At 37.0% G+C, this 24,677-nt stretch overlaps 1 protein-coding gene across 4 annotated transcripts in view; it reads left to right on the top strand.

Moving 5' to 3' along the window:
• Positions 1–24,677, top strand: part of COL19A1 (collagen type XIX alpha 1 chain) — a 203,112-nt gene that overhangs the window by 154,564 nt on the left and 23,871 nt on the right. For all 4 annotated transcript variants that reach the window (XM_055713942.1, XM_055713941.1, XM_055713945.1 and 1 more), the window contains 18 exons: positions 192–227; positions 335–388; positions 477–530; positions 4,290–4,331; positions 5,437–5,490; positions 6,300–6,353; positions 9,989–10,042; positions 10,978–11,031; positions 12,522–12,566; positions 13,147–13,197; positions 13,283–13,327; positions 14,369–14,395; positions 17,384–17,437; positions 20,344–20,388; positions 22,549–22,593; positions 22,702–22,764; positions 24,349–24,384; positions 24,540–24,584. In XM_055713942.1, the coding sequence (XP_055569917.1) occupies positions 192–227; positions 335–388; positions 477–530; positions 4,290–4,331; positions 5,437–5,490; positions 6,300–6,353; positions 9,989–10,042; positions 10,978–11,031; positions 12,522–12,566; positions 13,147–13,197; positions 13,283–13,327; positions 14,369–14,395; positions 17,384–17,437; positions 20,344–20,388; positions 22,549–22,593; positions 22,702–22,764; positions 24,349–24,384; positions 24,540–24,584 (858 nt within the window). The remainder of the gene's footprint in view (positions 1–191; positions 228–334; positions 389–476; positions 531–4,289; positions 4,332–5,436; positions 5,491–6,299; positions 6,354–9,988; positions 10,043–10,977; positions 11,032–12,521; positions 12,567–13,146; positions 13,198–13,282; positions 13,328–14,368; positions 14,396–17,383; positions 17,438–20,343; positions 20,389–22,548; positions 22,594–22,701; positions 22,765–24,348; positions 24,385–24,539; positions 24,585–24,677) is intronic.

The following is a 24,677-nucleotide window of genomic DNA, read 5'->3' as shown; positions in this document are numbered from 1 at the left end:
AATGGGCCTCTGCAAAATCTTGAATTCTCTAATTTTGCCAAAATGAGATTTGTATTTAAAGCCAAACCTTAGAGCAAGTCTTTCTTGCAATGCGAACTGCACCAATATACCACGTGCAGTATTATCTTTATGAAGTTCATCACCCTTATCCCAAAAAGTGTAACTACTGATTATTTGGAGTTTTCTTGCAGGGTCCCATGGGTCCAACAGGATCAGCAGGTGTGCAGGTAGGATATAAGTTTTCTCTTTAATATAGAAAACATTAATTTAGTTTAAGATGTTTGCAGTAAATGAAAAATACTCTGATATCCTAAATGACCTTGCCTGCTCTTAGGGCCCTAGGGGACCCCCAGGATTACCAGGAACACCAGGTACCCCTGGTATTAATGTAAGTGACAGTTGTCTATATACACAGCAAAAAGTAATGTGTCTCTTGCCAGTGATTTCAGGCCATGACGTTTTACATTTGTCTCTAGGGCACTCCAGGAAGAGATGGAAAGCCAGGACTGCCAGGTCCTCCAGGTGATCCTGTATGTATACATAGAAAGCTTGTGCATTTGCTTTGGTGCAAATATTTTAAATTTAAAGGAGGTGAGATAACCTAGCAAGACTAGAAGTCCAATTGATTAATTTTGTTTTTCACTATTACGTCCCAACCTCAGAACTTTAAGAAGGCAAATTTCTCTTTAGAAACAAATGCTTACAGAGGCTTTTATTGACAGCAATTCAGTTTTCTGAATTTCCTGAGTGGTTGTTTGATAGAAATAAAATATAATAATAGAAATAAAATAAATAAAAATCTGTAGATTGTTGGAAGAAGCAAACCGAAACCAAAGATTAAAAAAATTGTTAAACTCACCTGTGATCCTATTGGGTTTTATAGGATTTGATATTTCCCAAGAGATTTTGGTCAATGGCATGGTTTTCAAAAGAACAGGGAAACACAGTGATATCAGTAATCATTTGAGACATCAAAACAAAGGAAAATAAAAATTACAAAACCTAACATTTGAACTGTATTATGTTCTTTAGCAAAATCTCTGCTACTTACCAAGGCATGAATTTGACTTTTTCACTGACTATCTCAGCAATCTCAGTCCATTCATCCCTTAAATTAGCAATTCTTCACATACCTGACCATTGCACATACTCCTCAGATTCAGAGACCTGCATCACTTCTTACGAGTGAGGTCTATCTCCAAGTGTCCAGCAATGCAAATCTTAGGCAGAGTTTCCCAAACTTACCTGCAGACTGCTGATAGCCTGAGACAAGAAATGCTTCAGAGCTGCCACAGGAATGCATTAGGCAGTAAAATATATCATGCTTTCGGTTGAACACTTGATGGTAGAGGTGCAGGCAGTCCACCAGCAAGCCTGAGGATTGACAACAAGGAGCCTATCAAGGGATAAACTAGCCCCAAAATCACACAAAGATTTCATCTTGGAGAAGATCGTCAGCTTTCTCCGAAGAGCCTGGGAACTAGCTGGCACGTATGCACTGTTGATTAGCAGTGACTAGGATAGTGATTCTGATCGGTTGGTTCTTTGGTTTTCCTGCATTAGTGAACTGGTCCAGTACTTAAGAGACACTTAAGAGTATCAGTAGTTCTGCAAAGGCCTTAAATCAGTACATAAGAGCAGATCTGTCACTGGTATTGAGTATGAAGGTAGCATTCAAGTCAGAGAGTCACAAAGACTGAGATATGAAATGAGCTTCAGTTAGGAATGGATATAAAAACAACAAGAAAAAAGCACTGTGAATAAAATTATTTTAAAGACCAGTAAAGTCTATTATTTAATAATCATGGAGATCAAATTACAGATTGTGCAGGGAAAGCTGAATAATTCAGTGGCTTTTCACTGTCTACTGAAAGAAATTGCTTTTCAGAGAATACATAAAATGAAATCTAAATAAGTTAATTGAAAAAAATAATTAGAGGTTTTAGATACAGCATGAATATCTGGTGTAATTTGCTCAAAGTGAACCAAAGCAGTCTGTAAGAGAGATGCAGCATTGAGGGGGAGATGCTAACAGAAAACGCAGTAAAAGGTGGATGCAAGAGGAACTAGAGTATAATAGGTCAGTTGAATAAAATTTTGATTGCAAGAAAGATATTAAATAAAAAAAAAAAATTCTAAGTACCAGTGATATGAATGCTAAAGTGGAAACACACGATCAAGTAATTTTGTTAAGAACCAGTAGCAGAATAGATTGGATTTCTGCCTTTGGAAGGTTAACTGTCTTGGGAAAGACAAGGAAACAATCATGTTATACACCTGGCTTCAATAAAATTTTGAGACTGTCCTCATGAGGTTTTTGTAAACAAGCAAGAAATGATCTCGAAGTAATTGCCATATAGTTAATGCTTATCAAAAAAACATGGATATGAGAGTCTATCGGTAGATTACTGTCAAACTTGGAAGGAGAGGTCTCTCCCATGCCCTGTTCTTGTCAGTGATGCAATTTTCTTAGGATAAGTAGATATAAACTCTGCAATTAGACTGGGAAAGACTGCTAGCTTTTTAAAGATATAATAAAAACTTGAAAATCAGAGATAGTCTGAAGTCAACAAGTTTAAACTCAAGATAGATGAGCATAAAGTGCTTAACAAGTAGAATAAGTCTAGAAGGCACAGTGCACTGTAAACTAAATGTGAGTAAAAAATCTGATGCCAGTGTTAAACACAGGTCTACATGGTAAAACTTACTAAAAGGAGAGTTATTTCCCTTTGCTCTCTTGAAATACTCTTCTTTCTGAAGAGAACATTTTAAAAGGAAGATGTATCAAGCAGGAGTGAGTCCAGAGAATTAAGGCCATTTTAACATTTTCAAAAGACCAGCATGTGTCATACGCTTACCCAGACAGCATACACAGCAATGACTCTACAGTATGTGTGCAGTTAGGCTGAATTTGCTATACCTACAGAGCAGACAAACTGTATGGCACAAATGCAGTAGGCTTGCCCTCATACCTGGTGTGCCCTTGCAGCTGTATGCTAGGACCCTTTCACACTGAAGGTTTGGGGACCTGTACCATAAAATGATATTGCAACTAGAATAAGAACATTAGAAAAGAGGAAAAACTGGGGAAATTACACTTGTGTAGTCCAGCAGAAAGGCCAACAGGTGACATGGTAATAGTCTGCCTATCTGTAAAATGTTTTCACAAGGAGGATGAAAAGTCGGGCTCTGTAGGGATGTGGTGGTTGGTTTTAAGCCTTGTTACTGGTTTTTAAGAGCAGGTGATGTTGTCTATGTGCAGATTACTTTTGTGCAGAGGATAGACTTCCTACCTTGCATGGTTATGTCCTTAAGTTATGTTAGGTGGCTATGTCTCAACCAAGAAAACTCCTCAGCATGCTTTCGAAGGTGGTGATGCTATCCTGTAAATGGTTTACTCCTGATCACATGTATAGTTAAGGACATTCAGCAGCGCTTCTCTTGAGCTAGTATTTGATACCCATTGCTACCACTGACAGTTCCTCTAATACGCTACAAAAGTGTTTACATTTTATTTTACTTCTTCAAGATGGAAATTATTGAAACAGACTGAACAAAAACAATAACAAATTTTGAGTGTGTCTGATTTTATATTACGCCCAGGGCTATTTTTGCTTTAGCAATTGCAAGAAGCAGCATTGATAATTGAAGAGTCCATTTGTGAGCTAAGCTGATGATAACCAGCGCAATTGGTTTTTACAGGGAGTCTTTAAATATGAACTTAATGGCAGCACTTGGAAATCTGAGTTATACTGCAGTACAGTGTAAACCTATTGATTGAGCTTTAAATGGGTTTCCTTTAGTATTGGTAGCAATTTAGTGATGGCACCACAGAGTTTTGCACTAATTCTTAATGTTTAAAGACAGGACAAAACACTGCATACGTTGCTCATGTTGCTGTAGCTGGAGTATTCCCAGTATCTGAACTAGTTTATTGAAGTTACCTTTGGAATCTCCACAATATATGCAACAGTTCACAGTAGAGTCAAAGCCTAGGAGAAAGCAGAAGGAAAAGAAATGAAGATAATCAGGTGAGAATAGTCTGTGAGACATTCCAGTAGTGGTAAGTTTTTGCTGGTATGCTACAAAACCAACAATATATTATTATTGTGTTAAAATCAAATTTACTATTTTCTGGAGTTATGCTGTTGTCATGGCATAAGGACCTTAATTGAAATTGTAACAGAGAATTGCATTGTTAGGTTGGTTAGACAATGATATTTAACTATATTTGAAACCCTAAATTTTATTTTGAGTTTCCATTTGCAGCTGCTTTTTTTTAATTTCAGATTGCACTGCCACTTGTGGGAGACATGGGTGCTATACTAAAGGTAAACCTATTTAGAGGTTAAATATCTTTGTTCACTATAAGCATGCTTTTTAAACCAAAACATGTACTTGAAAGTTTCTATAGGTTCAATTCAGACCTACTCGGCTAGCCTAAAATAATTTTGAGATTTTACTTTTTTTTCATTTAAAAAAAATACTCAAAAGATGTATTTTATAGGAATATTGCAAGGTGACATTTGAACAGTATATGAGGTAGGAGCCAGCAAGTGCCTGTTTAGCCCATCCAGTCCACAGTATGAATTGCTACAATATTCTCCATTCTCTGCTTTACTTTATAGTGTCAATATTTGTAATATACCAAATGGGGGAAATAGTCTGGAATGTCTAAGGTATTATTTTGAACAATAATGAAATTTGAAGTGATCTGCAGTATTCTAAAATGAAAAGTGTGCTCAGGAGGATTTCAATATGGGGAACACACATAATTTCTGAGGAGAGAGATTATCCTATTTTACTGCCCTTTATTAATATATGTATTTAGGATTCCCAGATTTGATTTCTTTTAGGTCTTTCTTTAAGCTTTTCCTTGATTCTGTCTGTTTATAATTTTATTGCCTTTCTCCTCTGTGTGCTCTTCTATCTCTTTATGATTTCTCTCATACTGCTTCTTTATGCTTCATTCTTAATTTCTCTGTGTTTTGTGGATAGCACTTCTATAAGATTGTAATTTAGCTGGAGCTGGAAAATGCTTCTCTCAACAAAGCAGAAATCATTTACTTTCATTGTAGATTTGAAGCTGGTGAGAGTAACAAGTAACCTTCATCTCAACCTAATCCGTAAAAGGAAGGTGGTTTGCAGAAACCTAGACGCAGGTGTGTCTGGGGCTATCCAGAATGAAGTCATTTGAGTCCTCTCAAAATGAAGCTAAAAATTTTTTAGCATGGTTTGAGTGTGAGAGATGGGGAGGGAAACAAGGAAGGATATCTGAAGTAGTATGTTGTGTAGAAGAGACAAAGGACTGAAGAGAAGGCTTTGGGGTAAAGTGAAGAGATGGTCACAAAGGCAGGAAGGAAGCAGACTGTGTGATCAGATCATCTGCCTATGTCACAAAAATGGTTGTCGCTTTGCTTTCTGTCTGTTCTTTAGGGTGATCCTGGTACGAGAGGTCCTCCAGGCATCCCTGGTAGAGAAGGGCCAAAGGTAAGTTTTGAAGAGTACTTTGCATTGCTTTGTTGCTTGTTAAAAGTAGGCGGCCAGACTCTTACCTCTGACAGTCTTGATTTTTTTTTTTCTGATCTTTATCCCTGTAGCATCTGAGCAGCCTGAAGTTTCAAATTGTTTTTATGGTTCAGCCCTCTTCCTGTTCGTTTGCGTTTCCTCTAAGAAAAGTGAGCAAAATAGCCTACGTTGAGTCCCAAGCCAGGATAGCTCTTCTGTGTCTTGCATCCATTAAAGCTAGCTCAGATTTGACTGTCCAGTAATGCATTGACATCTATAGGTTTATTTTAGATGAGTTAATCACGCAAGAATCTTGCAATGAAGAAGGAAACATCCTGTATCTCCCTCAAGTGTGCAACAGCTGGACTGCCCTGTGCCTTTGCACCATGTTCCCATGGGAGTAACGCAGCCATCTGTTTCAATGAGACATGAAGTTTCACTGACATCAATCAAAATTCTGCTCGACTGTAATCAGATCAAATGCCACATGGTCTGGCATATAGATATCTGCTATAGTTGACCCTAATTCCATAGAAGTGTACTTTCTCCGTTTCTGCTTGCATTTAAGCTCTTTGTTATAAAGATGTCTCCATCAAGCCTTTTAGCTGGTTTGCCTACTAGGTAAAACCCACTTATTTCTTTTCACCTCGATGGGAAGCATATCTTAAAGCTTTTTGCTGTAAGGGTTTCATGCTAGCATATATTAAATGTGGGTCTTAAAATGCCCTACAGAGCATGAAATTCATTGTTCTCTAACGGAAAGTATTTGTTTGAATGCTACATTTCCACAGGGGAGCAAAGGTGAACGTGGATTTCCTGGGCTGACTGGAGAGAAGGGCGATGAGGTAAAATTATGTCATTTCCATAGTGGTTGCATTCTTATCTGAACCTGAGTAAAGATCTAGACCAAGAATGAAATGCACAGAATGTTAGTCTGTTCTTTAAAACCGCTGAGATAGTTATGTATTGCTATAAATAGCCCTCAATTCTGAATTTTTACAAAAATATTAAGTGCTATTATTCAATGAAATAACATTTATTTAGGTTTTGGTTGAGGATTTTTGCTCATTTGTGTATTTTAAAGCCTTACATACATTTAAATGCTAGTTTTTAAGAATATAGGATAAAGCAATGAATAGATAAATGCCAAATATTTTCAGAAAACACTTCATGTTTTATAGCGTATTTGCTTTCATTGTGTTAGTCCCTCTTTAGAATTCACTTTCAAAAACATTCCATTAGACAAATACTCTGATGGGAATGATAATAGCAGCAATTACTATTAAGTGGAAACTGGAAAATGTTTGAAGAGACTGATTTTAAAGTATTTACAGTATTTTGCATCATATACTGCATTCTTAGAGTTATTTTTATGTCATTATGGAAAATAAAAAAAAGCCATGTGACTTGTGGTGCTGAATCCAAAATAGCTGCTATAGCTCTCATTTTAAATTGAAATATTTGCATTTAACAGTTCAAGAGCAATCTCTGTCCAAAAATAATCATCAAAACAGAAGCTATTAAGCAAATGAATCTGAGTAAATAAATTAATTTCCTAGTGACCTTAGCCAACTGAAGGGGTTAAAATAAATAGTCTATTACAAAATATTCTGTAAACACTTCAAAATTCTAAAATACTTAACTGGCACTGTTAAATACGTACTACTCTCATGTAATTTGAAAGTGCTGGCTATAAGGGAAAATGCTTGGAAAATATGAAAAAAATTTAAAGCTTATTGATTGAGGGGTTTGTAATTCTTTGAGTGTTTTACATTTCTTTGGCACTAAGGCCGTAACATAGTAAGAATTTTCAAACAGTAGTCGAAAGAGAACATTTTCAAAAAAAATCTGTGTTCATCAGGATCCTTGGCTTCTAAAAGTCAAGAGTTATATGAGGAAAAAGAAAGATGCAGCAGAAGCATTGGATATGTATTCCTACTACTGCTTTGCCCCAGAATTTAGCAGATTGTCAGATTAAATTATCATGCTTATTTTTCCTCCTGTTTTCACACAATCTATAGAGCTCATTATGGTTTTGCTTCTTAAAAGCAAGTGCTTCCTAAAGTTTAATTTAGAACATATACCTTAAAATGATGGGGCAGCCATAAGCGAAGCCCGAGCAGAATTTTACTTAAAAAATAAATGGGAAAGTAACACATCCTTAGCGTGCCCTGTAGGGTACCTCTACAATTCAACCCTAACAATCTGAGGCATTAGTAAAACAGTTTCAACTATTCAGATACTATATAACTGCTGAAAATCAAGTGAGATACTAGAGACAATTACAAAGGTAGTAAGGGAAAGGCAAGATTATAACTGGCAGTTAGTTGATTTATTTTTTAAAGGACTCCAGAGTACATTCATTCTAATATTTTTTTTATTATTATTGATGTAGTAGGGTGTTGTGCTGTGTTAGTAAGTTAGCTATTCACATGCTGCTTTGCTGTTTGATAACTGGTTAGCTGCTTAGCTCTGACATCTTTAGTGTTTAGCAGCAGCTTTTGATTATGACATTATGAGGGCGCAAGTGAATTTATTTTCAGAAACACACATGAAAGAATTTACAAAGTTTAAAAACAACTCTTTTACAAATGTATGAATTTTGAAAGAATGCATTTATTTTTATTTTTATGATTTGGTTAGCATGAGAATGGGAAGAGAGATTGAGAAGCCCACCTGAAGCTCTTTGATATAGGCTCATTAACTTTCATGTGCTTTTGAACAGCCCTTTAATCTTTGTTGAAGCTTTGTTTGAAGCTCTTTGTTGGAGGGTTTTTCTAACATCAGTAATAAGAGTTACAGAAAATATTCCTTTGGCTTCGTATTCATTTTCTGGGTGACTGTACAGTCAAAGTAATTAAAAATGAGCAGAGAACACATTAGCAGTTGGATTGCCACTCTGAAAAGCTGCAGAGGTGGATCAATGTCTTCTGTATAGGTGCAAGAAAGGGAAAATCAATGTGTGTCTCCATCTCCGCATCTTTCCTGGTTTATTTCTGTCTGAAGTTTTTCCCTCAGTCTCTCCCTCAGAGGCCCTATTTCAGGGCTCCACACTGCTGTGGTTTTCTAGACTACCTCCTTAGCCATGTCTTCTTAAACACTGCATTTAACGTGAGAAATACACTTTTTCTGAGGTGATTCCTCCTGTCAGAGGGTAGGCACCCTGTATGTTGGGAGAGGGGTCTGCCGGAGTCAAGAAATTACTCAATATGAGTTATGCATCTTGCTCATCTTTATTGGCTTCTAACACTTCTTATATAGCCTCAATACACAAGCATGTTCCCAAAGCAAACATATAATTGGTTATTAGCCCCTAAGCACGCGCTGCTCACACACCACTAATTATCATGATTGGAACAAGCATTCTGTCCTTGCAGCTATTTGCATTAGCTATGCTTTAGCCTTGCGGTTTGTTACTCCCTTTATCCACATTCCGTTCCCCATCTCCCTTGGCCTTGCACATGTCTTCCCTAACAGCTGCAGCTTGTTACAGCCACGGCCTGTTATTACAATAAAGTTACTTGGTCTCAGGATTCAAGAATAGATCAAGGCCGCTGTCTTGTTAACTTCAGCACAACAACTTCAGCAGAATTCTAATTCCAGTACACTTCTAATTTCAGGCCTGGATTGTGCACTCCAGGCCTGGTTTGTGCAGACCCTCAGGGGTTCCGTGGCCACGCTTCTGCAGCCATTCTTCTACACCTGTACAGATAGAAGTAATCACTGCTTGGAGGGACCTGTTTCCCTTCATGGATTATGGGGGGAACCAAGAGTAATTAGCTCTCATTAGTACATGACTTCTGCATGTCTGAAATTGCAGCTAGGCCTGGTGTGGCAGAGAAAAGACTTTAGTGGCTTGCAGACTTGTCTCAAATTCTATCTGTATCCACTGTAGTAAGTTGCACACACCTGTGTGTTTTGTAAGTGGATACCAGCATCCATCGATTTCCAGGCAATCAAGCAGAGTAAGAGCAGGAAAGTAGGTCATTAAATACCATGAAAAATGTCATGTTCTGTTATCAAAAAGGCAAAATCTATATATCAGGCAGAGAGCATTACTGCATATAGATAGCATCAGGTAACATTAAGAAGTCTGAGTAGATGTCTTCTCACCAGCAAAAAAAACTTTTAATGACAGAAAATTAATCTCTAAGGAGAAGCCAGAAGCAGAAGTTGTCTTGCTTTTACCTGCACAACTAAAACCAAAAAGATATATAGGACATAAGGCAACAATCTGAAAGGCTGAAGTACAAGTATTATTTATCAGTCAAGCAAGAAGTTGCCTCTAACTTTGTTCAATGATCTCTCTCCTGCATGGTGTTTTTTTTCATTCCTAAAACTAATGCCAACCTTGTAGATGAAAATACACTCTAATATAGTTATATTATATAGTTATAACACTGCTGGACATGCTGAATATAAGTAGTTTTTGAGGTATAAGTGGGAAAGGAAATAAGACATATGCTCTCTTAATTTCCAGGGCCTTCAAGGTGCTCCTGGACTGCCAGGCATGCCAGGACCCAGTGGACCATCTGTAAGTGTGTGGTGTCATCTGTGACCTAATGTATCTCTGCAGAGGTTGCTATAACTATCAAGCAAAACTTCATATTCTTAGCTTCTTTTGGCTTTTTGAAGAGTAATAAAATCTTACCCATACTGGCTCTAATAAAAGAAACTATGCTGTGAGCTGATGTTGCTGAAAATACTGTCATTGTCTGAGCTCAAAGTTTATGCAACTTAAACGGATTTGGAGTTTTGTCATTACTAGCGAGTCTGTGAGGTTACATGACTTACAACGTGAAAAATTGCAGTTGTTTATGTATTCTTACCCAAGTTACAATAATAATGTTAGTAATAAAAATCTAAAAATAATTCCAGCTAGGCATTCTATAAACATTGAATGCTGAAACCAAGTAATCACTTGGTTTCACAATAAAAAAGTATGAGAATAAGCTGATGGTATTACAAGTCACTGAAAAATATAATTTAAAATGTAGGTATTTCTGGGAAAACTCTTTGAAACTTTTTTAAGTTTTATTTTCTACGTACTGGCTGGCATCACGTTAGTTAGTATGATCATTATTCATTCCTAGGTTGCTGGCAGTACTAATGCTTCCCTTCTTTCAAAAGTTGTAACACATTTAGCAAGTTTAATGTGGAATATGTAAAATGGTATTTTAGCAGTAAAACATGATTCTTAGCAATATAGAGAGGTGCCAGTTAAGGTCAGTGCATTTAGTCTGCCAAGGTGAAAATGCAACCACAAACATGAGTTTTACCCTTCAAAGGGCTTATCAGAAGGACACAGCTGCTGCATCAAACAGAAGAGAAATATTTAAACCTGGAGGAGCAGCATGATTAGGTTTCAATCACCTTCAGAAAGTACAAGTTTTAAAAACTAAACCGCAATGCAAAAATACTGTATTTCATTGTTTCTTAACTAATATAAACCAATACTGTGTTGTGCAGGGAGTCACAGGACGACCTGGACATCCTGGTCCGGCAGGGTCAAAAGGCGAAAAGGTATTCTTTCTTTTTAGTCTTGGTAAAAATCTGTGAAGGTTCTGCAATCCCCTTATGCTCCTATGTTTCAGGTTTTTTTAACAGAGATGGCAAACAAGAACCTGATGTACATTTCCAAATTCATTTTTATTTGTGTCTTCATGCAATTACTTTCCCCAAACAGATGCCATACGTCTGGGCTTGTATTTTGAAGCGTAGTACTTGTCGAGTATGTAAGTTAGAGAATGAACTCTAAATATCACATATTATATAAGATTTATAAAAGTGAAAATACATTTGTGAGATAGTATATTTATGAGACTAGTTACTACTTGCTGTGCTTCTCATTCTTTTACCAGTATTGTCAAAAGTAATTGCATACTTCAAAAGGGCTTCACAAGTAGTGAAAGTTATTGAATAGAAGTTATTCTGCAAAAATATGTATTTCCTTTATACTTAATTCACACTGTTATAGCAGTGTTTTTTATCAATGTTTTATGTGGTTTTTTTATCAAGCAGTCAGTATTATCCATTATAAGTAAGAGGTCACATTAATTTCTTGGGAACCTCAGATCAGTGAAATACACCAGGCACAAACTTAGTCTGCTGCGATTTTTTTGCTGGGACAAGTTCTCCATTTTGTATATGAATACACTTTTCTGAAATTTTTTTCAGCTTTAGCCTGGAGTTTTCCAGGCATAGCACTGCCACATCCATGTATGTGATCCTACTAATACTCTACAAAACCTTGATTCTAGTATGAGTAAGAAAGGATACTATTTTGTAAACTCTGAAATCATGTCAGTATAAAGACTAATTGAGACCTGTCTCCTTGCAGACCATAGTAACAAAAATTTACCACACTTACTTCCTTTCTACACAACTGAATGCAAAACACAAGTCTTTGTTAGTTCCTTGTTTACAGTTCACATACTGGTGGGAATGAGAAGCCACTGCTCTGGAACTAGTGTCTCATCGGTAAAAAAGGGCAAAATTCAGATGTCTGAAGGGTGATGAAGTAAACTGAAATATAGCCAGAGTGATTTCCTCCTCCTTCCTTCATATGGAGAACACATTTTAGAAATGACCATGTAATATCCTTTCTAAAGTATAGTATTTCTGTTCCCTGTGAAGTGCACCAAATCATTCTTTGGAGGCTGACAGTTTCTATCAATTAGTGGAACCATTTGGAAATTACCCTAGCATAAACAATTACATTTTTCTGGTGAGCTAATTATTGCCTTTGAACACTTAGCTTGACTTCTGTAGCCTTAATAGTTTTAAATATGCAGCCAAAGTGTCTCACTGACGTATGTTTAATAAGATCCAACGAAGTCACTGAAAAATTCTGGCAGACTTGTTCCAAATAATACAGTGCTTTTAACTGAATCATAGTGATGAGATTTTGGAATCTCCTGTTTATTGTCACTGTGGTCATCATAGCTTGGGTATGGAATAGCTCTGGACATTAGTTACAGTAAATTAGTTCAATGAATTTCTTGCTGTACTAGGGTAGTGAAGGTTCGCCTGGGAAACCTGGACCACCTGGGCCTCCGGTGAGACATTTTTTTTTATATTTTGAATTTTATATTAGAACAATAGGCCTGTGTGTAAAATGTAATGTAATATAAAGAACTGACAGCTAATCTAATATATATTAATAGTGCAAGAAGACATCAATGTCTTTTTGCAAAAGGATTCTCTATTCTTTTTTTTTCTTGTGATTCATCACTGATTAAGTTCAGGTTGCTAAAGCCATCCTAGAAACTTCGTCAAATGAGTTAACCTTGGTGTCCAGTGTTGTTACGGTAATTTAGACAGCTTGGGTCTGTGGACCTCACTGGACTCCAAATTAGCTGGATACCTAACACAAATTAAATCCAGAGTATTATAATAATAATACCAAAATGTAACATACACCGAGATTTACAGGTGTCTGATTTTGTAAATCAAAAAATGTCCCAAGCTGTATTGGTATGTATCTTTTGTTCTTACTGAAATGTCTGTAATCTTTGAAAAACGGATCAAGAACAAAAATGATACCACAGCTTTCCTAAGCTATGGGGCTACAACAGGGTAAGAGTTCTGCCTTTATAATTCATAGTTGTGATGCTTACATGATTTTTATGTTTAAAGGGTATGCCTTACAATGAAAGAAATGGAATGAGCAGCCTATATAAACTCCAGGTATTTCTCTTCAATGCTTTTTTTTTTTTTTTTTTGATCAACACCTGATTTTGGCCCAACTCAACTTTTAAACTTGCTGTTACAGGGAGGCGCAAGTGTTGCTAGTTATCCAGGTCCACCAGGACCTCCAGTAAGTATTAACAGAAATGTAATTTCTAATAGTTAATTAACATAGTAACAGAGGATTGGTTAGTTGCATGCAGTTTTGGTAAGTGGCATGGAGTTTGATTTTATATGTGAAAGATAGAAAACATAAGGACGTAATTAGTATGTAGTAAATTATGAAGTATGTGATTTTATGTGTCCGTCAAGCATTTTAGCCCATTTTGGAGAGTAGTTTAAGTATTTTACCCTAGAAAATAAAGGCTGCAAAAATGGTACATCATTTTGTATTTGACACTTTGGTGAAAGTATCCTAATATCCTAAAATGTGTAATATATATTTATAGTTAGTGATGGTGTAGTTTTGTAACAGATCAAATTTGGTGCAGGAAATTAGAAGTTATTGAATTCTGATCTCAATTCTGTTACTGATTAACTGTATGCAGCTGCAGTGAAGAAAAAAATGTGTAAAACTAAGAATTACATTGTGTCAGTAGTACAGGGCTGGTGTCTTCCATGCTGCAGAGTTCAGATGCGCCACCTTGCAGCTGGACACTCTTGCTTTGGTTCTGTGGAGCCAAAGATGCTGTGCACTTATTTAGGACCTCCGTCTTGTTAGTATCACAGGCAGGTTCTACTGTTTTAAGATGATTGTCATTTTGGTAACCACATAAAAATGTTGTAGCCATCAGTAAGTACTTAGGGACGTGGTTTAGTGGTGGACTTGGCAGTCTTGGGTTAACAATTGGACTTGATGATCTTAAAGGTCTTTTCCAAACTAAATGATTCTATAAAGTCTATGAAGCATTACATTATGTTCCATTTGTAGTCACGGGCTTGCACCAGATCACAAGAGCAATTCTTGGTATTCTGGAACAGCAAAACAAAAACCAAATGTTACTGAAATTTTACACTATATTACTCAACTGAGAGGGGTGGATCTAATACTGATTCTAAATGCACTGCATAAGCAAACTATACTCATAATGCAGTAATAAATAAAAAAAAAAAGTCATCTTATTGTGTAACTGTTCTTTTGTAAATGTTTTTCCACTTCATTTCTTTACAGGGTCCAAAAGGAGATCCCGGCAGAGTGGTATGTATGTATGTATTTTTTTGGTCATGTTAGACAACACCCCAAGTAGTTCAACACATGATCCTAGTCACAAGGGTGGAAGGGTCCATTAACGTTCTTTAGCAGGTAGCTTACTTCCTGCAGAATCAGTACCTCTGAAAAAGCCCTTTTCATTGCCAGGCTTGCAAATTTTGCAACTTCTGGTAGATAGTTCTAAGTGGTAATATAACAAATGACTGAACATATTATTAACTGCTTGTGGATTCATCGCTGCCAAAAAAAAAAAATATATATATGCCGATATATTGCTGCTAGATATATCTAAGGATAAAGGATGTGAAATAAAGGTAGAAGATACCTTAGAGTTATTAGATTTTCTCAACATTTAGTTTGAAGATTATAAGGGAGAATGGACAATGTGCTACATCGTGATGGCTCCTAATAACTAGAAGTTGGTGTTTTGTTTGAAAATGGCATGACTATTACAGTGTGATCACGTTGCTTCTGGTGAGCAAAATGATGATGGTCATGGGAGCCACTATATCTTGCAGCTCTACAGTCTGACATTCAAAAGCGTATCTATTTTAACTTTTTGATATTTTTTTCCTTTAAGTAGTGTGTTATGTCCTTTTCACATGATCTTTCTTTAAAAATTATGCAAATGGACAATTTGTGCAAGACTGGAGCAGTTGCGTAGAGCTAGCCACGAGCAGAATGTAGATCCAAATCCTGACTGGGTGTGCATTTTTTCCAAAGTCTTTGGCATGTGTATGCAACTTGCCTTTATAATAGAGAAACTGTATTTGTCACTAGCTTGTGATTTGTCACTACAGATCCTAGCCTTGAAGGTGACAAAGTTGAAACTTGCAGGTGTTGTGTCTTGATGACTGGACGTCAATGAAAATACCCAGAAAGTATGATAGCATCAAATGTAATTTTAAATGGATATTGTTTTAAAAATTGGAAGGTGCTTCCACAGCAGTTAAAATTTCAGTACATTTGTGTACTTCTTTTTCAAGTCTATGGAACATCACATAACTGCATAGTGGTAGCTACAGCACCACAACACTGCAAAGCAGTGAAACAGGTACTGCTCCTTCATGGTCAGTGTGGTAGATCTGTGTCTAGCAGACCTGTTTCAAACTTCAGGCAGTATGACTGAATCAGGATGAGCACCATGTGTCAGCTAATGGAAACTGCTGAGAAAAATATGCTGATAAAAGCAGTAGAAGCTGAGATAGGAATAAAAATTGTGCCCAGTCAGGCTGTGTTCCCTGTGATCTGCTGATAAATTGTCTACTTGATAAAGATCAGGAAACTGAAGAATGTTGGAGAGATCATTTTTGAAACAAAATCACATCCCTTCCAGTAAAGAACAGAACAGCTATGTCTGTTACTCATGAAACAAATTGCTACTTCACAGAAATACTTAAGGAGTTCCTTAACACATTCAAGAGCTCATTCAACCACCAAGGAGCTGACACTTGACCTCTCCAGCTGCTGTTCTGTCTTTGTGTTGTTAGTCTTGGACAAAATAAATAAGGAAATGGTTCAGTCAACATCTTGGATGCCTGGTACTAAAGTATCGGGTCAAAACACAACACATAGACTGTTTAAATGTCCCTAGAGACTGGTCTTGTCTGAACACATCAGGTCACAGTATTTGGAAAATTATGGTAATGAGTGTCTTCTGCTGTTGAAGGATTCATGTCTTCTGACTTGGGTCCCTATCATGGAGTTTTTCTCTTCAGTGTCAGTGTGAAACTACTGAGAAATGTCTCTGCTCATGAAAGGAGCATGCCAGTACCTTTTGGTTGCATCTTTTTTTCCCACCAGTGCAGGCACAGAACAGTATCTATGCAAAAACAGCAGCAGTATTAAGTGCAGCTAGGTCAGACTAACGCAGCCAAGATCAAGGTGGTATGGGAAAGTAATATTTTCAGGAGATGGCTAGGAATTAATCTATCATGCATGACCTGGTGCATAATCTCCACTCAGCCAACCCATGCAGGGCCTAGGGTCATGTCTGATTCCTTGCCAAGTGTTAATGGAAAGACAGCTATATCAGAACCCGAACTTTGATCTATAAACCAATGGGAAAACTGTGTTCCTCAAGGACAATAAGGAATCCAAAACAGAACCCCTCAGCACTGACAGACAAACATGGAGTTATGAGGTAGTTTCCTGAAATAGTTGATTAATCTGTTTTCAGAAGAAGTCACAAAAGCTCTTTTTTGTTTCACCTTAATGCCTAGAAGCTGAATACATCTTTCTCTATCAGCGTGCACTTCCTGCTTAGGAAGTACCATCTCCCAAACAGAGCTTAGGTGTGGAAAGTGAGATCTGTAAGAGACTTCATGAAATGCAGATGGGAATTTGCTGTGGCTTTTTATTTAACTGGGAATTACTGAAATGCTGAAATTGTTGACTGTAGTTTAAATCTCTGTGGTAAATTACCTATTTTATTTTAAAAAAGCAAAAGGATTAAAAGCGCCTCCAAACTCTACACGTTAAAATTATTTCAGTGGAGCATGTTTCTGGTTTTATTTCCAAACATGAAGACCTACACAGGGACCTAGTTGGTGTGCCCCTTGCTGCAGAGTAAGCTTTGTTTAGGGAACAGAGCACAGAATTGCTTGGAGGTTGGTTCTCTGGTTGACAGCTTATGCTTATACCCTTGGGCTCCGTGGCCTGCAGGTACTTTAGAGTTGACCTTGGCTTGCAAGAACACTGGAGGGCAGTCTCCCGGATTACATGCTTCATCAGAATTCAGATTGTCGTTGCAAATATTTGGACAGTGCTTCTAGGAAAAGCTTAATTCGCAGATTAAACTAAAAGTAAACTAAAACGAGGCATAACAAAATCTGTTCTCCTAATAACTGGTTAGCTGTTTTACTAATCTCGTGTTAAAGAATCTGTGGTTCCTTGCTGTTTGACATTTCTCATGTAGAGTATGGAAATTCTAACGTATGCAATTCTCTTTAATTTTTTAAAAAAATAAAAAATCAGGGAGACCCAGGAGCAATGGGATTACCAGGACTGGAAGGACTCCCAGGTGAAAAGGTAGGACTCTTAAAAAGAAATCATGGCTTCTTAGTGGCAGCTATCTGCAGCTAAACGTTTCCTGAAATCTTGTTTGAATTTTTTTGTGTAAGTTAATGTTTCTGTGTGGAAAATATTTGCATATTTATATGTATTTCCTTTTTTTGCTTTACGCAGATCTAAAGCATATACTCACCCAACATAAACTTCATTTTCCTCAAATTGAAAATTGTGTGTAGGAGGTCTTGTAATATTTTGTTTTCTTAATCTGGCAGAACACAACCATATACTAAATTATATATTTATTACTTGATAGTAATATAGTTAACATGTTCCTAAGTATGGTCGCTAGTTCTTTATTGAACATTTTCTTATGCTTAACAGTCTGTCATGTTCTAAGACTTACAGCATAGTTAAAGATCTGAAGAAAATTTTATACCTGAATCATTCTAGACTTAGTGCATGCAAGACATCCATACAAAAGAAAAAAGACTATTTCAGATGAGTGTAAAAATATAGACGAGTAGAAATAGAGGGAGAGACTATTCCCTACAGTTCCTGTTGTATTGCATCCTGCTACAAAGTGAGCAAAAATCTCTCTTCTCTGGCTGTTACTCATTATTCTAAAAAAGGCCCCTTGTTTCTGGTTTGCTTTTCTTGCGCTCCATACTACATGTGTGATGCCAGTGTAGCACATCCCGAACCGTATCATATTCTCCAGCTCCTTCCTGTAGTTCGTCTGCATTCCAGTGCTAGGAAATGATCTTTTCCTTCAGCCGGTGGCATATTTCAGCCTTTCATTTACTAGTTGTGGAGGCTGATACGAATTTAGAGAAATGCTTGTCACGAAATGCTAAAAATTTCAAGATTTTGGTATTAATTGCTAAGTGTTGCAAAGTACAAAAAACTTGGTGGAGAAATGAAAATATCTGTAAATTATGTTTTCTATCAGTGAAAACAGATTGATTTTGTTTATAGCTTCTAAATTTAAGAAGAAAAAGTAAATACTTCTTGAAAATGGAATATTTATCAGCATTTTGAATTACATGTTATTCAATGACCTCATACAAAAATAGTTTACTGAAACTTGTGTTTCATCAAAAAGCAATGTAAATTAAAAGTTTCACTTCCGATACCACTGTGCATTGCTCCTACTTGTGCAGAATGGGGAGTCACAGGATCTAAGTTGGATGTCTGTACTAGATGTTTAAATTACATGAGATGATTCTATCTCTGGAAGACTACAGTTTACAAGCAATTAAAGACTAGTCTGATTTCTAAATTAAAAACACAGGTCTAACTGAAACAAAGTGAGGACGAGAATTAAATAAAGGGAATAAACATTGGATCAGGTAGTATAAACAAGCTAAGTGAGTGTTTGGCCCTTTCACAAAGTAAAAATATACCCTTTCCATAACTAACTTTGGTCAAAATTCCACATTTCTGGTGCAAATAAATGAGCAGAGTCCCAGAGTCTGCTGCCAGTCCCCACAGTGTAGTGCATGCTAGTTTTTTAATTTAAAACTATTAGGTACCTCTGTGTAACAGAATGCCATCTTCCACAGACAATGTTGGCTGTAATTTCACGATAATTTCATGAACTGGCTTAAGAAACTTTGTGCCCTTGGGGTGCAATGTCCCTTCCCTCACCTGTGAGGATACACTGGTTTGTGCAGCCACGCTGCAAATCACATTGCTGAAAGGACCAGAATAGTCCTTAAAAGAAAAAAAGTTGCAAGGGGAACGTTAGGAATTTTGAGCTTCACTGTCAGAGCTGACATGTAGGGGGAACACCATGATACAAGTTCTGGGTCCAGAATAACCACAGGGACAGAGTGCAGTGCCCTGCCGCAGACATTCAGTGCTCAAGTGTTCCTGAGGTGCACGTTGTGTTCCTCACGGAGGGGTGAACTTGCATTAAGTGACTTCTCTTAGCCTCCAGAGCAAGAGAGGTTGAACTGTGGCCTTTAAGTAAGCTTCTCCATCCAGACACAAGGTCAGACATTTCACTTGTCATCTGTGTAACAAAGTGTTTCTAATTCCCAGCATTATCATTGCATTATGTTGGTGGAGCTTTTGCAAAGCAGCCCCAGGTAACGTAAACTCCACTCACAAACTATTCCGCTGCTAGTATAGCTTTAACTGTGCCAGGACTTTTCTGGCATGGTTATAGAAAGTAGGTGCCTGATTTTTTTCTTACATTTCTAACCAGCGCTACGCTAGCAGAGTGTACTGTTACAGACCAATACGTGTCAGCAGCGAGTTACGGCAAATCTCATTGTGTAGGGTCTTCCCATTGGCGAGCTCTGTCTGTCTGCTTTGGGTTATAGTCCTCTCAAGAGAAAAAGGTGAATTTGTGCCCATAACTCATCAGCTCCAGCAGAAAAACCATTGTCTTAGCTTAAAGCATAGATGAAGCTGGCTGTATGCTAAAAGGAGAAACTTTGCCCTGGAAGGACCACGGCACAAGCAGATTGAGGATGCTGTCTTGCAGCAAATGGATGACTGCATAGCAGGGAGGCGAAAACTTCTTTGAAAGTTATATCTGAAATACGGGGACATTGATGTGATAGCGAATTACCCTATGTGAATTGTAGACATTGTCATGACCACAAATGATTATTTGGAATGCTACAGATAAGTCAGGCGCTTTGCATCCCTTTTCAAGGAAAGCTTCAAACAGAGTATAAGGGATAGCATGGAAATTATGACATTATAGAAGAGAAACTAAACAAAGGATTTAAGTTACTTGCTCAAGTCCGTAAAATGAGTCAGTAGCAGAGCTAAATATTAGCATTCAGCAAAGGCTGGATCTTGTCCTCATTTTCATTTCATTGAATAATCCTTCTTCAGGCTTTAATGGGAATCCACACACAAATTTCTGTTTTGAGTGTTACCATTTAAGTATAGATTTATCTTTTCTTCAGGGTGACCGTGGACCAGCTGGCACACCAGGAGTAGCAGGGGCACCGGTATGTATATTCATTAAAGAAAACTCAGTTTATTAGAAGCTGAAAAAACAGGTCAAATGAGGTGCTGAGCTGTAATCTCGATAACTGTTTATGGAACACCAGTTCTTGGCTAATGTTTTATAGGTAGATATGGAAAATTATGTGTTTTTCCTAAAGAGATTAGAGTTTTAATACCACTGAGGGTTCATATTATTATTAGAATAATAATATGGAGGGAATAATGTAATAATATGGAGGGAATGGTGTCAATACATGATAAAGCTGGAATTTGAAGCTGCTTATACTGAGGTAAGAAAGTATATGAGATTCTTCTCATTGCCTCAGTTTAATATAAAGACATTTTCTGTGTTTCTGGGCATACATGAATTTCTGAGCATCTTTCTATCACAAATTAAAATTACGAACGTTAGTTATATGCAGATCCTCATGGGTTGCAATCAAGTTGATAAAATATTTACTTTAGGGGAATGCTTTGTCAGCTATTTACATGTGATATTCACAGAAGTTCCTGAAAGTCATAAAAAAACTTGGTTGTAGGTGAAAGTAAGTGTAACTAATATAATTACAATTATTCATTTGTGTTCCTAAAGGAAATGAAGACAACTTTTCTTTAGATTGTATTCACAGTTTAATAAAAAAATCTATCCATATTTCAGGAGGCAATATGGAGTTATTTATATGCAAATACATTTATTATTAAATTTGGGCAGCTACCAATACATTCAGGAGCTGCTTTTAAATTATAAATGTGTTTCATGAAATAAAGAAAAGCTTTTGTCTATGCACTCCCATTTCCATTAGCCACTGATTTAGTCTATTTACTGTATGTTCCAAGAGAGAACATCAGCTTAAATAGCTTAATTTAGCTATGTTCTCCTAAAACAAAGTAAAATTGCACACTTAAGGGGAAAAGAGAAGTATTTCTCGGAGTCGTACAGCCTCTGTAAGAGTTTCAAAGTTTGTTACTCTGAAATATATTTCATGCTGTGAATCAATAATGCAGTTACCAGTTAGGGTGTTCACAATTGTTTGTTTTGTGTAGTACCCACTGGATATGTTCCAAGGCTTATTCTTGTTGCTCTCTGTTCCAGCTGGATATGAAATAATTTAATGAGTTCCCTTCCTCATTTATGCAGTTACATTCTGTTGATTACATTTAATTCTAAAAAAAACCACTCAAATTATTTGCTTTAACATTTTACACTAAGAAGTTTTAATTAACAAATTATTAGATGCATGAGAGAGAATATGTTTAGTAGTCTAGGAAGATTTTTTGAAACATATCCACATATCTTACTGGAAGAGAATTTGTCCACCTTGCCTGGCATTATTCCCTAGATAGAATAGTGGCCCCTTTTTCCCATTTGGTAATATAAATCTCATTTTAGCGTTGGCTTTCTGCTGAGTGAGATTATCAGGGAAACCTGGGCTGAAATTCTGCAAGAATTACCACCAATGCCTATTTCCTCAACTCAGATCCTCAGTCCTGTTGTTCCTGAAGTTGTCACTGGCATTGATGTGTTACATCCCTCACTTGTACAAGGCAGCTGAGGATCTGGTCTAAGGATATTTCTGGGAAATGCAGATTCAGGGTAATAGATTCTTGGTTGGGGCTGAACCAGATAGGTTGTTGAAAGCAAGGCATAATTTATTAGAGGCATTTAAAATCACCATCTAAATGATGAGATGAGAAAGGATTATGAATTCTGGCAGGCCGAACATAAAATGACAATAAAAGTGCCCAAGAAAATCGTGAAGAAAGTTTGCAAAAGGCGTTAAATCAGTAATAAACTCACTTTAAAAAAAAATCAGGACTAGGACATACCTGAAGGAAAAAATCTTGATTTTGCATATACAGTAATAAACTTTGATCTGACTATGACTACTCAAGAATGAAATCATGGTGTTGTAAATGTCATTATCTCAGTATAGAGAAAGGGTAAAGAAGACCAGGGGATTGAGTTATGTTGTACGCAACAGCCAGATTAACATGCCACAAATATTTAAAAAGATCTAGTAAAATATTTCTTCTTCTCTTAAAGTATGTAATGAGCAGTAATATGAATATTTCACTTAAATATTTATCCTCTTTTATTTGTGACCTAAGAAAAATTATTTTTTGCTTCCTAGTAATTTGAATGTCATGTTCTCTTTTTCCAGGGAAAGCCAGGATCTCCCGGGTCCCCAGGGATGCCGGGGGAACCCGTAAGTACAGATTTGAGTTCTGGATTCTTATGATAATACACAAAAATTTCAAACACCAAATGCAAGATTTTACATGCAGATTTATATGCATGTTTTCTTCTCTCTTAGGGTGAAAGAGGACCGATAGGAGATATAGGCTTCCCTGGGCCAGAAGGGCCACAAGGAAAACCAGTAAGCAATTTTATACTCAATATTTACATTAATTACAAAAGGATGTGTCTTAGTTTATCAGAAGTTACAAAAGAAATGAGATTACATCCTGTTTTCTGTTAGGCTAGGTAACATCTGAAGAACACTTAATGCTACAGTGCTCAATATTAACCATCCAGTCAAGAATTCCTGGTATTGTGATGTTTTAATAGTTAGTGTTACTGAGATGTTGCCCTTAAAGGTCTTAGGAGGGTCCTTTGGATCCTGTTGACATAAAGGGTCCCATCTTATTTTTTCAGCAGTGGAATATTAACCCAGACACTCAACACAGTCTATAAAGGATGGGTTGAACAAAATACCTTCTTGGTTTCATTTAGATAGAGAAGCGTGTGCTTCGTGACTCTGAATAAACTTTGTAACTCTTCTATATACACATGATGCAACCCTGCAACTGAAGCATTTACTATTCACTTAGGATATGTCTAACCTGAACTCTTTATTTAATAGAAGTGTGACAGCTGTGTAGTCAGCACTGTCTGAGCTGCTTTAAAACAACCTAGTTTATATTCTAGAAGTGTTCAGCTAGGATAGCACAGAACTCAGTATCTCCCCCAGAGCTTGGCGTTTTGGGGACAGGCATGAGAAGCAGACCATTTCAGTTTGTCCACTTTATGCTTCTGTCTTGAAAGAAGAGAATTTCTGTAACTTCAGCAGCAAATTGGCCCAAGGCGCCTAATCTGTGCAAAACTCCACTTTGCAATGTGAGAAGGAAGGAAATATTCCTATGCCTTTGCTCATGCAAGTCCTTCCTCCTCACTCAGTGAAATAGCAGTGACTTTGCTCCATTTACAGATCCGTGTATATCCTAGTAAATTAAACAGTGCCAGAGTATTTATCTTGCAATTATCTGGCATTGTACAATTGTTAACATATTCTCTGACATTATTTTGGCCCACACCAGCTAGCATTCTCAGATGATTACCGCATTCCATGCTGGGGGATAAATGTGGGCCTGGGACGGCTTCCAGCAGGTGGTATGAGTGAGACCACCTTCTTTTGGGAAGGAAATATGTTTAGCCCAGGAGGCTGAAACTGTGCAGTGCCACAAGTCCTAAGGACCAAAGAATGGATCTGGCCACTTACTATTAAGGCATAGTTGCTGTAACAGCAGAAGGATAATGGGGCATCAGGGTTAATATCTGGAATAAGAGAAATCTTTCCTGTGGCTGTATAATGACTAAGCTGGGACTGGAAGAGTGCATGTACAGGTCCACGTTCCACATTTGCAGAATTTCCATACAACTTGTCATTTAAAGTGTGCTCATTAAAGTTAATGTGCATCTTGATGCCAAAGATATTTTTTTTCTCTGCTCTCAGCTCAGATTTAATGTGCTTGCAGCTCAGTATCACCATGAGCTCTGTTATTTCATGTGTCTCAAAAGTATTTGTATTTCTGTATTGTAACCACACAAACTGCTGCCTCTGCAGCTTCAGAATATGTAATAATGCCAGCACTGCACATTGAGCTTTACCCTATATATTTTTAAAACATAAATATAGGCATATTTGTTAAAAAAATGTTTTGTGTTTTGTTTTTTGTTACAGGGAATCAATGGAAAAGATGGATTGCCAGGTCCTCCGGTAGGAAAACATGATTTTGCATACTAGTGTATTTTATTCTTCACAGATACCGTAACTGTTAATTCGAGACAGTTGCTTTCAGTTCTGCTAATGGATAACTACACAAAAAAGCCTTTAAGTGACATGTTTATCTTTTTTCAAAAACAATTTTTCAGGGTGCTGTGGGGAGACCAGGAGACCGAGGACCCAAAGGAGAACGTGTAAGTCCCTTGTTTTAATAACTTTTTTTCTTTTTACTAAGCATCTAAGCACCTCACCAGTGCAAAACCAAGAGATTAATTATCTGTAGATTT

Source organism: Falco cherrug, chromosome 6 (assembly GCF_023634085.1).
Source record: "Falco cherrug isolate bFalChe1 chromosome 6, bFalChe1.pri, whole genome shotgun sequence".
Classification (NCBI taxonomy): domain Eukaryota; kingdom Metazoa; phylum Chordata; class Aves; order Falconiformes; family Falconidae; genus Falco; species Falco cherrug.
Note: the sequence above shows the minus strand (reverse complement) of the source record. Positions and strands in the feature narration are given on the sequence as shown.